Source organism: Zingiber officinale, chromosome 9A, assembly GCF_018446385.1.
Source record: "Zingiber officinale cultivar Zhangliang chromosome 9A, Zo_v1.1, whole genome shotgun sequence".
NCBI classification, from domain to species: Eukaryota; Viridiplantae; Streptophyta; class Magnoliopsida; order Zingiberales; family Zingiberaceae; genus Zingiber; species Zingiber officinale.
Window position 1 is genome coordinate 122126797 of NC_056002.1, and position 13422 is coordinate 122140218.

General features: G+C 40.6%; 1 protein-coding gene across 1 annotated transcript; it reads left to right on the top strand.

Annotated features, from left to right (window-relative positions):
- The first annotated feature begins 566 nt into the window (after positions 1 to 566).
- Positions 567 to 3513, top strand: LOC122021426 (indole-3-acetic acid-amido synthetase GH3.17-like). The gene is made up of 4 exons (XM_042579546.1): positions 567 to 859; positions 935 to 1036; positions 1110 to 1924; positions 2888 to 3513. The coding sequence occupies exons 1-4, from the start codon at positions 567 to 569 to the stop codon at positions 3499 to 3501; spliced, it is 1824 nt and encodes a 607-aa protein (XP_042435480.1). The 3' UTR covers positions 3502 to 3513.
- The last annotated feature ends 9909 nt before the right edge of the window (positions 3514 to 13422 follow it).

Consider the following 13422-nt stretch of genomic DNA (forward strand, 5'->3'; position numbering starts at 1 on the left):
ATCCGTCTCAAACTTGATTTGGTACTTGTTTTGAGCTGAGATTGTGAGGTCACCCAAGGATCCTGCTCACTGAGCTAAAAATATATGGGCACCCTGCCTGCCTGCCTAATTCACTTGTTAATTGCAAGAGAACATTGTATTTTTGATGTGCACACATTGTGTGTGACCAAAAACAGAATTCTCAATGAGTTTGACCCAACAGAAGTGCATCTAATCACAAGCTTCCAGACATGAGCACGTGTTGTAGGACCTTCACAACCTATTCTTCCCCCAACATATAATGCCCTTTCCAATAAATCTGTTGCAAATGCACCAATTCCGAAAATTCCAACTCAATTTACGCTTGTTTATTCCTCTCCCCCCTCGCCTGAAAAGTAGAAACCCAACTCCACAAACATGTCTGATGAGTGAGTGAGAGAGAGAAAGAGTGTGTTTATATATATCATGCCAGCATCTGTGGTCTTCCTCACCTTAACGCCATGGTTACCGTCCTTTACTTGAGCTGAATTCCTCCTCGTTTCGTCGCTCTTGATTGCTCTCCACCTTGTGGCTGTTTAATTCCCAAGATGGTGGTGCTCAGTTGCGATCCCAATGACTTGGAAGGCAGCATGCGGCTCATCGAAGAGCTCACCACGAATGCCGGCAGGATACAGGAGGAGGTGCTGCAGGAGATCTTGGAGAGGAATTCCGGGACTGAGTACCTACACGGCTTCCTCCATGGCCGGAGCCGCCTAGATCAGTTCAAGGAGGAGGTCCCCGTCGTCGATTACGATCAAGTTAAGCCTTACATAGATCGTCTTGCCAATGGAGAGCCTTCTCAGATCATCTCCACAGAACCCATCTTAGAGCTCCTGACGAGGTAAGCAAGCTTGACGGTTAGCTAGCTACTTAATTTGTTTCATGCACGCTAATGTTGTGTTGCAAATTCTGTCAGTTCTGGGACTTCAGGCGGGCAGTCTAAGATGATGCCGTCGACGGCGGAGGAACTCGACCGGAAAACCTTCTTCTACAATATCTTGATCCCCGTGATGAACCGGTGAGATTATAAGGAACATGACTCTTTGTTTGATTTGGATAATTAATGTAACAGTGGCGTTTGAGGTGATCAGGTACGTGGAGGGGCTGGAGGAGGGGAAGAGCATGTACCTGCTATTCGTGAAGCCGGAGATCAGCACGCCGTCAGGGCTTCCGGCGAGGCCTGTGCTGACTAGTTACTACAAGAGCGGCCACTTCCGGAACCGACCGTTCAATAGATATAATGTGTTCACGAGCCCCGACGAGGTCATCCTTTGTTCCGACGCGAAACAGAGCATGTTCTGCCAGCTGCTCTGCGGCCTGGTCCAGCGCACGGACGTGCTCCGCGTCGGCGCCGTCTTCGCCTCCGCCTTTCTCCGCGCCGTCAAGTTCCTGGAGGACCACTGGCGCGAACTCTGCGCCAACATCCGCTCCGGCCGCGTCAGCGACTGGATCCCCGACGGGCCATGCCGCGAGGCCGTTAGCCGCGTGCTCTTGCGGCCGGACCCCGCGCTGGCCGACCTTATCGAGGCGGAGTGCGGCCGGCCGGAGTCATGGGGAGGCATCGTGAGGCGGCTCTGGCCACGGACCAAGTACGTCGACGTCATCGTCACCGGCTCCATGGCGCAGTACATCCCACTTCTGGAGTTCTACGGCGGCGGCCTCCCGCTTGTGTCTACCATGTACGGATCCTCCGAGTGCTACCTCGGCATCAACCTCCGGCCACTCGACCGCCCGGCAGACGTCTCCTACACCCTCCTCCCCAACATGGCCTACTTCGAGTTTATGCAGGTCGACGACGAGCGGACCTACGAGTGCGCCTCCGACTGCACCGGCGATCTCAAGGTGGTGGATCTCGTGGACGTCGAGGTCGGCCGCTACTACGAGCTCGTTGTCACCACGTTCACAGGTGAGATTTCGCTTTCCTTGTGTTTCCACCCACATGACTCCATTAGTCTCCTTGTTCGTCAAATGACGGACACATGCGATCCCCTCCATTATTTTCCCCTCTCCAACAGCTCCTTGATTAGATCCTGCATGTCCAAATTAAACATAAACAATGTGATCAAACAATCGATCCTGACTTTATGTCGAGATACCTAGCCATCCATTTATAGAAGGTTTTCTGTCTCTTCATCATACCCAATTTAAAATTGTTTAGAGAGCTAAACAGCTGGCGATTGGAACAGAAGATCATTGACCATGCAAGATTCACAATCACCGTAGCAGATCAAGTACTAGTTTATTTCTCAATAATTGATAATACATCACCTCTTGCTCCTAGACTTTGGCAGCTAACTGTTTAGCCTATTGATCATTACATTTTCTTTGTCCTCTCCGCTTCCAGTTTTTCTCCTCTATTTTTTGTCTGAAAATTAGATGACGACGACGTACAAATTAAATAGGTTAGGGGTGATAATTTTTCCCATAGAAATCTAAGAGAGGTTAGGGATGATATTTTTTTTCGCATAGCATGATAATGTTCCCATGAGAATTTAAGAGAGGGTAAGGAATTTCCCCCATAAGAATCTAAGAGAGGTTAGGGATGACAATTTTTCCCACGGATTCGGGTCCGTGAAGAAAATCTGAAACAAGTGTCGATCTACCAGAATCTAAACCAGATCTTAATCTACTTCTGATTTAGTTTGTCGTGAACTTTTTCTAGATTATGGTCCACTTGTTTTGTCCAACAGATAAATGTTGGATGAGCCATTTATTATATATTCGCCTACGTACGTTTAATCCTCTCTTCCTAATTTGATACTGAATCGCAATAGTGAGATAGATTATATGTAAAGATAAAGGAAACGATTATTGAATTAATTATGGGATCATGTTACTAATTGTTGTTTATTATGCACGGGTGTTGCAGGTTTGTACAGGTACCGGGTGGGCGACATCCTCATGGTGACCGGCTTCCACAACGCGGCGCCGCAGTTCCGGTTCGTGCACCGGCGCAACGTGGTGCTCAGCGTCGACACCGACAAGACCAACGAGGAGGACCTCCTCCGGGCGGTGACGCGTGCCAAGCTCCTGCTCGAGCCGCTCGGGTGGCTGCTGACGGAGTACACCAGCTACGCCGACACCGCCTCCATTCCCGGACACTACGTCCTCTTCTGGGAACTGAAGGCCACGGCCGCCAGCGGCGACGAAGACGGCCTGGCACTCGATCGGGCCGTCATGGAGGACTGCTGCTCCGCCGTCGAGTCCTGCCTCGACGCTGTCTACCGGCGGTGTCGGAAGCGGGACCTCTCCATCGGGCCGCTGGAGATCAGGGTGGTCCGCACCGGCGCGTTCGACGTGCTCATGGACTACTGCGTCTCGCGGGGGTCGTCGGTTAACCAGTACAAGACGCCGCGGTGCATCAAGCCGCCGGAGGCCATCCGACTCCTGGACGAGGTGGTGGTGGGCAGGTTCTTCAGCACGAAGGTGCCCTTTTGGGAGCCCTACGAGATGGACGTCAAGGCCATTCCTCCTTCCTCATGAGGCTCTGCTGCTCCGTCCTGAAGTTCAAGGATGAACGGAAGGTGTTCGAGGTTGGTCCACTGTGTTAGCGTAGTGACAACAGTCCTGGATTGATGATTTAGGTTTAATTTCATCTTTGGATTTGTCAACGCCATCATGTCTAAATTAGCTTGATGTTTGTTTTTCTTTATAAATTGATTAAGAACATAATAAATTGAACGCGAGCACACAGGGGTTGAAAGAGCAAGCCTGTCACTGTGAATTGCTAATCTAACTTGTATGGCAACTGACGGCATTAAATGGGATGTGAGATTTTGGTTTGGTTCCATGTGTCTAAAATTTGATTGTAGAAAAAAAAAATCCTCTATCTTAGCAGGTTTTTAGTGCAGATCACATAAATATGAAATGAGATAAATATAAGTACATAAGTTATAGACATATGATGAAATAAATTATAGATCGTCACCTCTAGTTATTACGCCAAAGATGTCATGAAAAGAGGATAAAATCCCTATCGAATTTCTTATCAAATTATTGTTTGTTTTGCCTTTGGCCTCAAATGTGAGCTGAACTGCAGTTGTTCTTAGCATAAAATTTTATGACTTTATTATCATAATTGATCCTCAATGGCATATGAATGACATCAATTATCTGTAGTGCTATGATGAAATTTTGTAGTCAAATCCCATGAGACACTTCGTAGGATGCTACTAACTCTGGCTCTATAGTTGAACTGATTACTAGCGTCTGTTTGTCTCTCTTCCAAGATATAGTCCCTCCAACAAGAATGAAAATATAGTCCGAAGTGAACTTCTTGTTGTCCAAGTATCCAACAAAATCAGAGTCTAAATATCCAACCACCTCCAGGTGATCTGACCTCTTTTATATGAGAATGTGTCCTTTAGTTCTTTACAAATATCGCATTACTCTCTTTATTGCTATCAGTGCGACGACCCTTGGTTACTAACATATATACCTAACATCCCCATTATAAACGCTACATTTAGTCATGAACAAGCCTGTGCATATATGAGACTTCCCACAGATGATGCATAAGAGAATTATTTCTTCTCTTTTATTTCAAGTTCAAGACATGGACACTGTTGTAAATTGAATTTGTTACCTTTAGACACAGGTATGTCACTAGATGCACAGTTTTGCATGTCATACCTTCTAAGCATATTTTCAATATAGGTCTGTTATGAAAGTCCAAGAATGTCTCTTAAACTATTATGACATATCTGTATACCTAAAACAAAGGATGCTTCACCAAGATCTTCATTTCAAAAATACCAGATAGAAATAACTTGGTTTCATATAATAAACCTTTATTATTACTCGCAAGCAATATGTCATCCACATACAAGACGAGTATAACAAATTTATTATCACTGAACTTGATAAATATGCACTGATTAATAAGGTTTTCTCTACATTCAAAAGAGTAGACCACTTAATCAAATTTCTAGTACCACTGACGGGATGCATATTTGAAATCATAAATGGGCTTCTTTAATATACAAACTAGGTACTTTGAGTATGAGGACAAAGTTCTCGGTTGTACCATATATATAGAATCCTCAATGTCTCCATTGAGGAATGCAGTCTTTATGTCCATTTAGTGTAGCTCTAAATCATAATGAGCTACAAGTGCCATAATTACCCTAAGAGAGTTTTTTTGTCAATACTGATGAGAAAGTCTCTTTGTAATCAATATCTTCATTCTGAGTGAATCCGTTGACAACAAGACAAACCTTGTACTTTTCAACATTTCCCCTCGAATCCCTCTTGGTTTTAAATATTCATTTACAACTAGTAGGTTCCAAACCTTCAGGCAATTGGATAAATTTCCAAATATTATTTTCTGTCATACACTTCAACTCTTCTTGCATGACGTTAATCCACTTTTAGGGTTAGAGTATTATTTGATCTCTTGAAAAGATACATAATCATTTTCCAGCCCTATGTCAAAATCATTCTCTTGGAAATAAACATTATCACAAGAAGTCATGGTTCTGCGTTCTCTTGTGGACCACCTTAAAGACACTTGTGCTTGAGGTGATTTAGGAATATGCTCAACAATACGAGACCATACCTTAATTTGAGTGGTAGGATCCTCCAATTGTATTGGAGATGACACAAGACTCACTACTTTCACTAGATATGCAATATTCATAATATGTGGTATGGTAACCACACTGCTGTTAATTGCATTAGTAGTGACCATAGAAGGATTGCTAACTCTTTCCTCAAAAGATACTTCTCTCACCTTATTGCTTCCACATTCCTCGATGAATTTGGCATTTTTTGTTTTGAAGAAGGATCTCTTAAAAGGATCATTAAATTTATATCCCCTTGATTTCTCAAAGTAACATATAAAATTACAATTAATTGTTCTTGAGTCCAGTTTTCTTTCGTTAGGTCTATAAGATGTAGCATTAGCTGGACAACCCCAAATATGTAAATGTCAAATGTCAGGTTGTCTACCTGTCCACATTTCGAATGGGGTTTTAGTTACTTCCTTACTAGGTGTTGGTCCTGGTTGGTTGACTAGAGGGGGGTGAATAGCTTCACAAAGAGTTTAAATTTTTCTCTTGCTATAAGCTTAGCAAGGACAAATAGTTAATTAAAAACAATAAAAAACATGAATTAAAAAAGAAAGAGACATAGCGAATTTACTTGGTTTGCAACCGACGATGTTGCTAATACAAAACAATGGAAGCTCCAATAAGAAATCTCCTTCCAAGTAGATGGAATAGCCTCTTTACAAATGTTGAAAGCACAGAACGATAAAAACAAAAGGTGAAATGAAAGTACAAGTTCGTTATCTAAACTTTGAGGACTAGGACTCTATTTATAACTTATTGGTCGAAATTAGTCGTTGGCTGACATAGCAGCACCAGGGCACTTGGACCCTATCTGGGCGCCTAGACTTGATCGCCTCAATCCACTTCGCAACTGCTTCTTTCCCACGGGCCTGCACTTCTCCGGTGTCTAGACTCGATCAGAGCACCTGGAGTTGGTTGACGTGGACTTCATGCTGATCCTCTTCAACAACGGCTCACTGATGTGGCTCAAAGGAATTTGGGAGCCTGGACCAGGTCCAGACGCATGGAGTCATGCCACATGGACTTGGTCCAAATGCTTGGATATAGTCAACTCAACGGTTGACTTTGTTCGGTCGCTTGGGTGATGTTCCGACCGTTCAGAGTTAAACTCACTAAAATATAACTCCGGTCTTCTTCTCGAGCAGTCTTCCTCCCCGACTTCTCATCCCTCAGAAGCGTCGCATGCGTTCTTTTCATCTGCTAGTGTACTCTTGCATAGTTCCTCATTTCTCTGATACACCGAGCTTATCGATTCACTTCCCGTGTCATCCTTCTCTCTCATTGCATCTTCCGCTCGACTTCTTGTACTCATAAGTTCCTGTACACTTAGAAACAAGACATCAAAATCGTAGAGACTAACTTAACTCGGTTGATTATATTAAAACTAACCCGGGGTATTTACACTAGGTACTCTATTGAGTAGATAAACTGTAATGTTGAGTGTCTCACCCCATAAAAACTCTAGTAGATAAGTGAAGGTCATCATACTTCTCATCATATTTTTTAGGGTACGATTATGTCACTCAGTTATATCATTTTCACTAGGTGCACTAGGTATGGTATATTGAGGTATAATTTCACTCTCAGCAAGGTAGTTCACAAAAGGTTTGGATGTTGTACACTCGATCCATTATATCGATCATAATATTCACCTCCACGATCAGATCGGACGACTTTAATTTTCTTACCTAGTTGACTTTCAATTTCGGCTTTGAAAAGTTTAAACATGTCAAATGGTTGTGACTTCTCATGAATAAGGTACAGATAACCGAATCAAAAGTAATCATCTATGAAGCTAATAAAATATGTTTGATTATTCCAAAATAGCTTAGGGAATGCTCTGCAAACTCCATATATATTAGTTCCAAAACATCACTACATCGACTTGCTCCCTTATATAGAATCATTACGCACGTGAGAGGGAGGAGTGAATCATGTGGTTTTAAACACTTATCTTTTTCTTTTGAAATCAAAGTAACGTAGCAGAAAAGACGAAAAGAGAGAAAGAGGAAAACAGGAACACAAGCAACCGGAGCTTTCGTGACTCCTACTCCAAGACTCAGGTCCCTTGGACCTATCGATGGGTAATCCACTAAATCCTCTTTCAAAACCATAGGAAGAGTGATCAAATACAAAGAACGAAATAGGAAAAATGTAACAATCCTATACTTTCCTTTTGCAAATACATAAAGTAAGTACAAATTTAAAACTAGTTACCAACACTTGAAGATGTAGAGTCTGAATGGGCTTGTGTGTTGGTGTCGGTCTGCCAGTAGTAGTCGAATGTCCTTGGAGCAGTTGCATAGCGGTAGAGCATAGTCGAAGCAGTAGAAAAGTCGTTAAAGCTCGTAAAATGAATTGTCTTGAAGTTGTTGGTTGAAAGCTTCTTTTATAGCCCCATCTGAGCGCATGGATCCCTCCCTGAGCGTTTGGAGTGTGTTGACATGGTGTTCACTCATCAAAACTTCATCCTAAAAGTTTATTCATGTCCGGGAGCCTGGACCACCTCCGAGCGCCTAGACTGTTGACGTGGGTCAGCTAACTAATGCGTGATAATGTAACTTAAAGATGACATTTAGCTGGTCCGGGCGCTTGGAGCAACTCTGGGCGCCTGGACAGTCCAAGTGCCTCGCCAGGCACCCACCCAGGGTGCTCTCTCACCGACACTGACTCAAGAGCCGGAAGTAACTCTGGGTGCTCGGACGTCCAAGCGCCTGGACAAGCTCCGGGCACCCGGAGCCCTTTTTCAACCATTTTGCAGCTTTAGTTCCCTGAAAAACACGTTAATCTAAGCTAGATATTATCCTACAAAATAGATTTAATACATAAAAATACTATCAATTTATGACTTAGATCTTGTCTGTCCAAAACCAGAATCTAGTCAAGGTCTCAGTTTAGGTCCATTGGATAAAAAATGGACTTAAACTGGACCTGTGCCTAAAGTGTTGGAAAACTTTCCAACGTGTGAATCCTTCTTGGAAGGTAAAATGACCAAGAGACCTTTTAAGGCCAAGGGGTATAGAGCCAAAAATATGTTAGAACTAGTTCATTCTGATTTGTGTGGTCTTATGTCTATCCAAGCAAGAGGTGGTTATGAATATTTTGTCTCTTTTATAGACGATTATTCAAGATACGGATACATTTACTTGATGCGCCGCAAGTCTGAATGCTTTGACAAGTTCAAAGAATACAGAGCTAATGTGGAGAAATGTCTTGGTAAAAGTATCAAGACACTACGGTCTGATCGTTGTGGCGAATACCTCTTTGGAGAGTTTAGAAATTACTTATCAGAAGCCGGGATCCAATCCTAATTGTCTGCACCTAGTACACCCCAACAAAATGGTGTAGCAGAATGAAGGAATAGGACTCTTATGGAAATAGTTAGATCGATGATGATTTATTCAAAATTACTAAATTCATTTTGGGAACTCCGCCCATGATGACCGGTCATGGCCGGTCCCAAGCCCAGATAAAGGAGGAGGGTTGCGTTAGGTTGCCAGCCAGCGTCAAACTATGGCAAATATTCAATGAATGAATTCATTAAACTATTGTGCTAATGCTAGGTTGTTCCCCGGAAGGAACGCGTTGCAGGGTCCGACTGTAATGTCTCGGCAAGGACCGCTACATCTCCAGAACTCGGGTGTAGTGATAAATATGTAAGAGTTCGCGTTACAGGGTCCGACTGTAACGTCTCAGCAAGGACCGCTACATCTCCATGAGAACTTGAGTGTAGTGTTAAATATGTTAGGATGTATACTAAAAGCCTAGCTTTTGGTATAAACATTTATCTAGAAATAAGAATCACATTGGTCAAATGTCTACATTTATGATAAATGTAGTTGTTCAATTAATTTATATTGTAGATAACATGGTGTGTGGTGTCACACACAGAAGATCATGTTATCGGTTCCTTATAAATTATAAACAGTAGCTCACGACCAAGATGGAAAGGAACAAACCATTGGAAGGTCGTAGTGTAATTAGGTATTAGTTTATCTTAACTATATAATTACACTAGTACACTTAGAGTGTATTGAGTATGACCATTTGAGGTCGTTCCTTTTATACTGACTTTATGAAGTAACAAAGATCTCAGTTATTATGGAAGTGTGTGCTCTTAATCCTAATATAATAACAAGCACATATATTTGATATTTATTTTTTTAATTTATCAATGGGTGAGATTTAGTTCGATGAATCAATAAGCCCGATAAGTTGGGAAATGATATCACTTATAGTGTGTGTTGTTGATTATAGAAGGAAACTGTGTCCTAGTGATCTAGGTTGAGAATGTCTCCAAGAGGAGCTCATAAGGATTGTCATGTTAAACCCTGCAGGTGGACTTAGTCCGACATGACGATGAAGTTGAGTGGTACTACTCTTGGAGCTAGATATTAATTAAGTGAGTTGTCAGTAACTTACTTAATTAGTGGACATTTGTTATCTTAAACACAGGGAGACTAACACACTCATAATAAGAAGGAGCCCAAAATGTAATTTGGGATTGGTGCGGTAGTTCAATAATAGTTCTTTAGTGGAATGAATTATTGTTGATGAAATTAAGTTGTGTGTTCGGGGCAAACACGGGATGCTTAATTTCATCGGGAGACCAAAACCAATTCCTCCTCTCGGTCCCTATCGTAGCCTCTTAATTATAGAGTACTATACCCACCTATACCCACCTTCTTACCCATCCTATAGGGGCCGGCCAAGCTAGCTTAGAGACCAAGCTAGGGTCGGCCATGGGTATATTCATGGGTGAATTCATGTGGCCGTCCCTATTAAAATAAAAAGGAATTTTAATTTTAAAATTTTCTTATGTGGATAATATCACTTAAAAGAGAGTTTAAAAATTTAAATCCTTCCTTTTATAAGATTCTACAAAAGATTAAGAGAAGAGTTAAAATCTCTTTCCTTATTTGTAGATTAAAAGGTTGATTTTAATTTTGGTAAAAACTTTTCTTTTAATTATATTCATGATTTAAAAGAAAGTTTAAAAATTAAAAATTCTCTTTTATTAGTTTCTACAAAAGATTAAGAAAAGATTTAATATCTTTCCTTATTTGTAGATTCAAAGGAGATTTTAATTTTTAGAGATAACTTTCCTTTTTGGAAATTATCCACATGTTTAAAAGAAAGATTTTAATTTATAAATTTTCTTTTTATTAACCAATCATGAAGGGATTAAAATTATTGGAGAAATTTTTATAAATTTCTAGAAACAAATTAGGAAGTTTTAATTTTTGTTTTAATTAAAACTCTCTTTGTTTTGGGGACAAGAGTGGCCGACCATTATAATTTGAAAAGAGAAAATTATTTTAATTAAATAAATTTTCCTTTTCAATGGCAAAAGAATTAAGGAAGTTTTTATTAAATTTTCCTTATTTGTCAAGACCAATGATTATAAAAGAGGGGGTAGAGGAGGCTTCAAGGCTAACGACTCTATTCTATTTTTCCTCTCTTTTCTCCTTGGGTGTGGCCGGCCCTTTTCTTTCCTCTCCTCTCCTTTGTGTGGCCGAAACCTTCTCATGGTGGAGATAGCTTTGGTGGCCGGATCTAAGAAGGAGAAGAAAAGAAGCCTCTTTTCTAGCATCCCTTGGAGCATAGTGGTGGTGGCCGAACCTCTTCATCCTAGGAGAAGTTTTGATGGCCGAAACTTGTAAGGAAGAAGAAGGTGCTTGGTGGTTCTCATCTCGGAAGATCGTTGCCCACACAACGTCCGAGGTTAGAAGAGGAATACGGTAGAAGATCAAGAGGTCTTTCTAAAAGGTATAACTAGTAATTTTTGTTTCCGCATCATACTAGTTATTTTTGGAAATAATACTAAATACAAGAGGCATACGATTCTAGAGTTTCGAATTTGTTTTCGATATAGTGTTCTTTTGTTTTCCTTGTGATTTGACTGTTCTTTTTGGTTAACCTAAAGTTATTTTAGGAAATTAAATATTAGCTTTCCATAAAAGGTTTTGTCTAGTCGGTGGTGGTTGCTCCCATATCCAAGAAGGTCATGTGCCTCGCCACGTCAGTACTGGGAACCAATTATGGAAATTAATATTTAATGGAATTAATAACTTAAGGTGATTTGGGTCGAACGTGTTAAGTTCCGCAGGAGACCCAAGTCAAAACCTAAAAGAACGAATAGATTAAGTTTTGGATCAAACGTGTTAAGTTCCGCAGGCGATCCAAAATTTAATTTAAAAGAACACATGGTAGCTAGGAAAAGGTTCAGACCTTTGTACAAAATTTTTGTACAGTGGAACCTCTAGGTTTTCCGAGTAGCAACCAACAATTGGTATCAGAGCTAGGGTTTTACCTCTGTGTATTTGGTATTAGTTTAATTATGCACATGTCATACATAATTTAGGCAGGATAATAGTAGGATGTGCTAACTTTGTGGATGCAGGATCCAACTATTATGGCTTTTAGTTATTATGTGTGTGATTGGACCCTTGGACATGTCAAGGGCATTTATATGTGTGTGCAAGATTGTATTATAAAATACAGCAGGAGCTGTATTTAGTTTTATTAGGATTTTATTTTTGATCTAGATACATGTACATTCCTTTTATGGAATATAGGATCAAAAATATAAAATTCTATTTATGTCGCGGATCGAATCTTGCAAAGCGTGGTGTTGGTTGCTACTCGAAAAACCTAGTGGCTCCACTGTACAAAAATTTTGTACAAAGGTCTGAACCTTTTCCTAGCTACCATGTGTTCTTTTAAATTAAATTTTGGATCGCCTGCGGAACTTAACACGTTTGATCCAAAACTTAATCTATTCGTTCTTTTAGGTTTTGACTTGGGTCTCCTGCGGAACTTAACACGTTCGACCCAAATCACCTTAAGTTATTAATTCCATTAAATATTAATTTCCATAATTGGTTCCCAGTACTGACGTGGCGAGGCACATGACCTTCTTGGATATGGGAGCAACCACCACCGACTAGACAAAACCTTTTATGGAAAGCTAATATTTAATTTCCTAAAATAACTTTAGGTTAACCGAAAAGAACAATCAAATCACAAGGGAAAGAAAAACAAAAGAACACTATATCGAAAACAAATTCGAAACTCTAGAATCGTATGCCTCTTGTATTTAGTATTATTTCCAAAAATAACTAGTCCGACGCGAACACAAAAATTACTAGTTCTACATTTTAGAAACACCTCTTGATCTTCTACCGTATTCCTCTTCTAACCTCGGACGTTGTGTGGGCAACGATCTTCCGAGATGAGAACCACCAAGCACCTTCTTCTTTCTTACAAGTTTCGGCCATCAAAACTTCTCCTAGGATGAAGAGGTTCGGCCACCACCACCATGCTCCAAGGGATGCTAGAAAAGAGGCTTCTTTTCTCTCCTTCTTCTCCTTCTTAGATCCGACCACCAAAGCTATCTCCACCATGAGAAGGTTTCGCCACACAAAGGAGAGGAGAGGAAAGAAGGCCACACCCAAGGAGAAAAGAGAGGAAAATAGAATAGAGTCGTTAGCCTTGAAGCCTCCTCTACCCCTCTTTATAATCCTTGGTCTTGGCAAATAAGGAAAATTTAATAAAACTTCCTTAATTTTTTTCCATTGAAAAGGAAAATTTATTTAATTAAAATAATTTTTCTTTTCAAATTATAATGGCGCCACTCTTCTCCCAAAACAAGGAGAATTTTAATTAAAACAAAATTAAAACTTCCTAATTTGTTTCTAGAAATTTATAAAATTTCTCCAATAATTTTAATCCCTTCATGATTGGTTAATAAAACAAAATTTTATAAATTAAAATCTTTCTTTTAAACATGTGGATAATTTTCCAAAAGGAAAATTATCTCTAAAAATTAAAA

Coding starts and splice junctions, on each gene's coding strand:
- LOC122021426 (XM_042579546.1), top strand. CDS start 567: ATGGTGGTGCTCAGTTGCGATCCCAATGACTTGGAAGGCAGCATGCGG. Junction 860..934: donor ATCTTAGAGCTCCTGACGAG/GTAAGCAAGCTT, acceptor AAATTCTGTCAG/TTCTGGGACTTCAGGCGGGC. Junction 1,037..1,109: donor TTGATCCCCGTGATGAACCG/GTGAGATTATAA, acceptor TGAGGTGATCAG/GTACGTGGAGGGGCTGGAGG.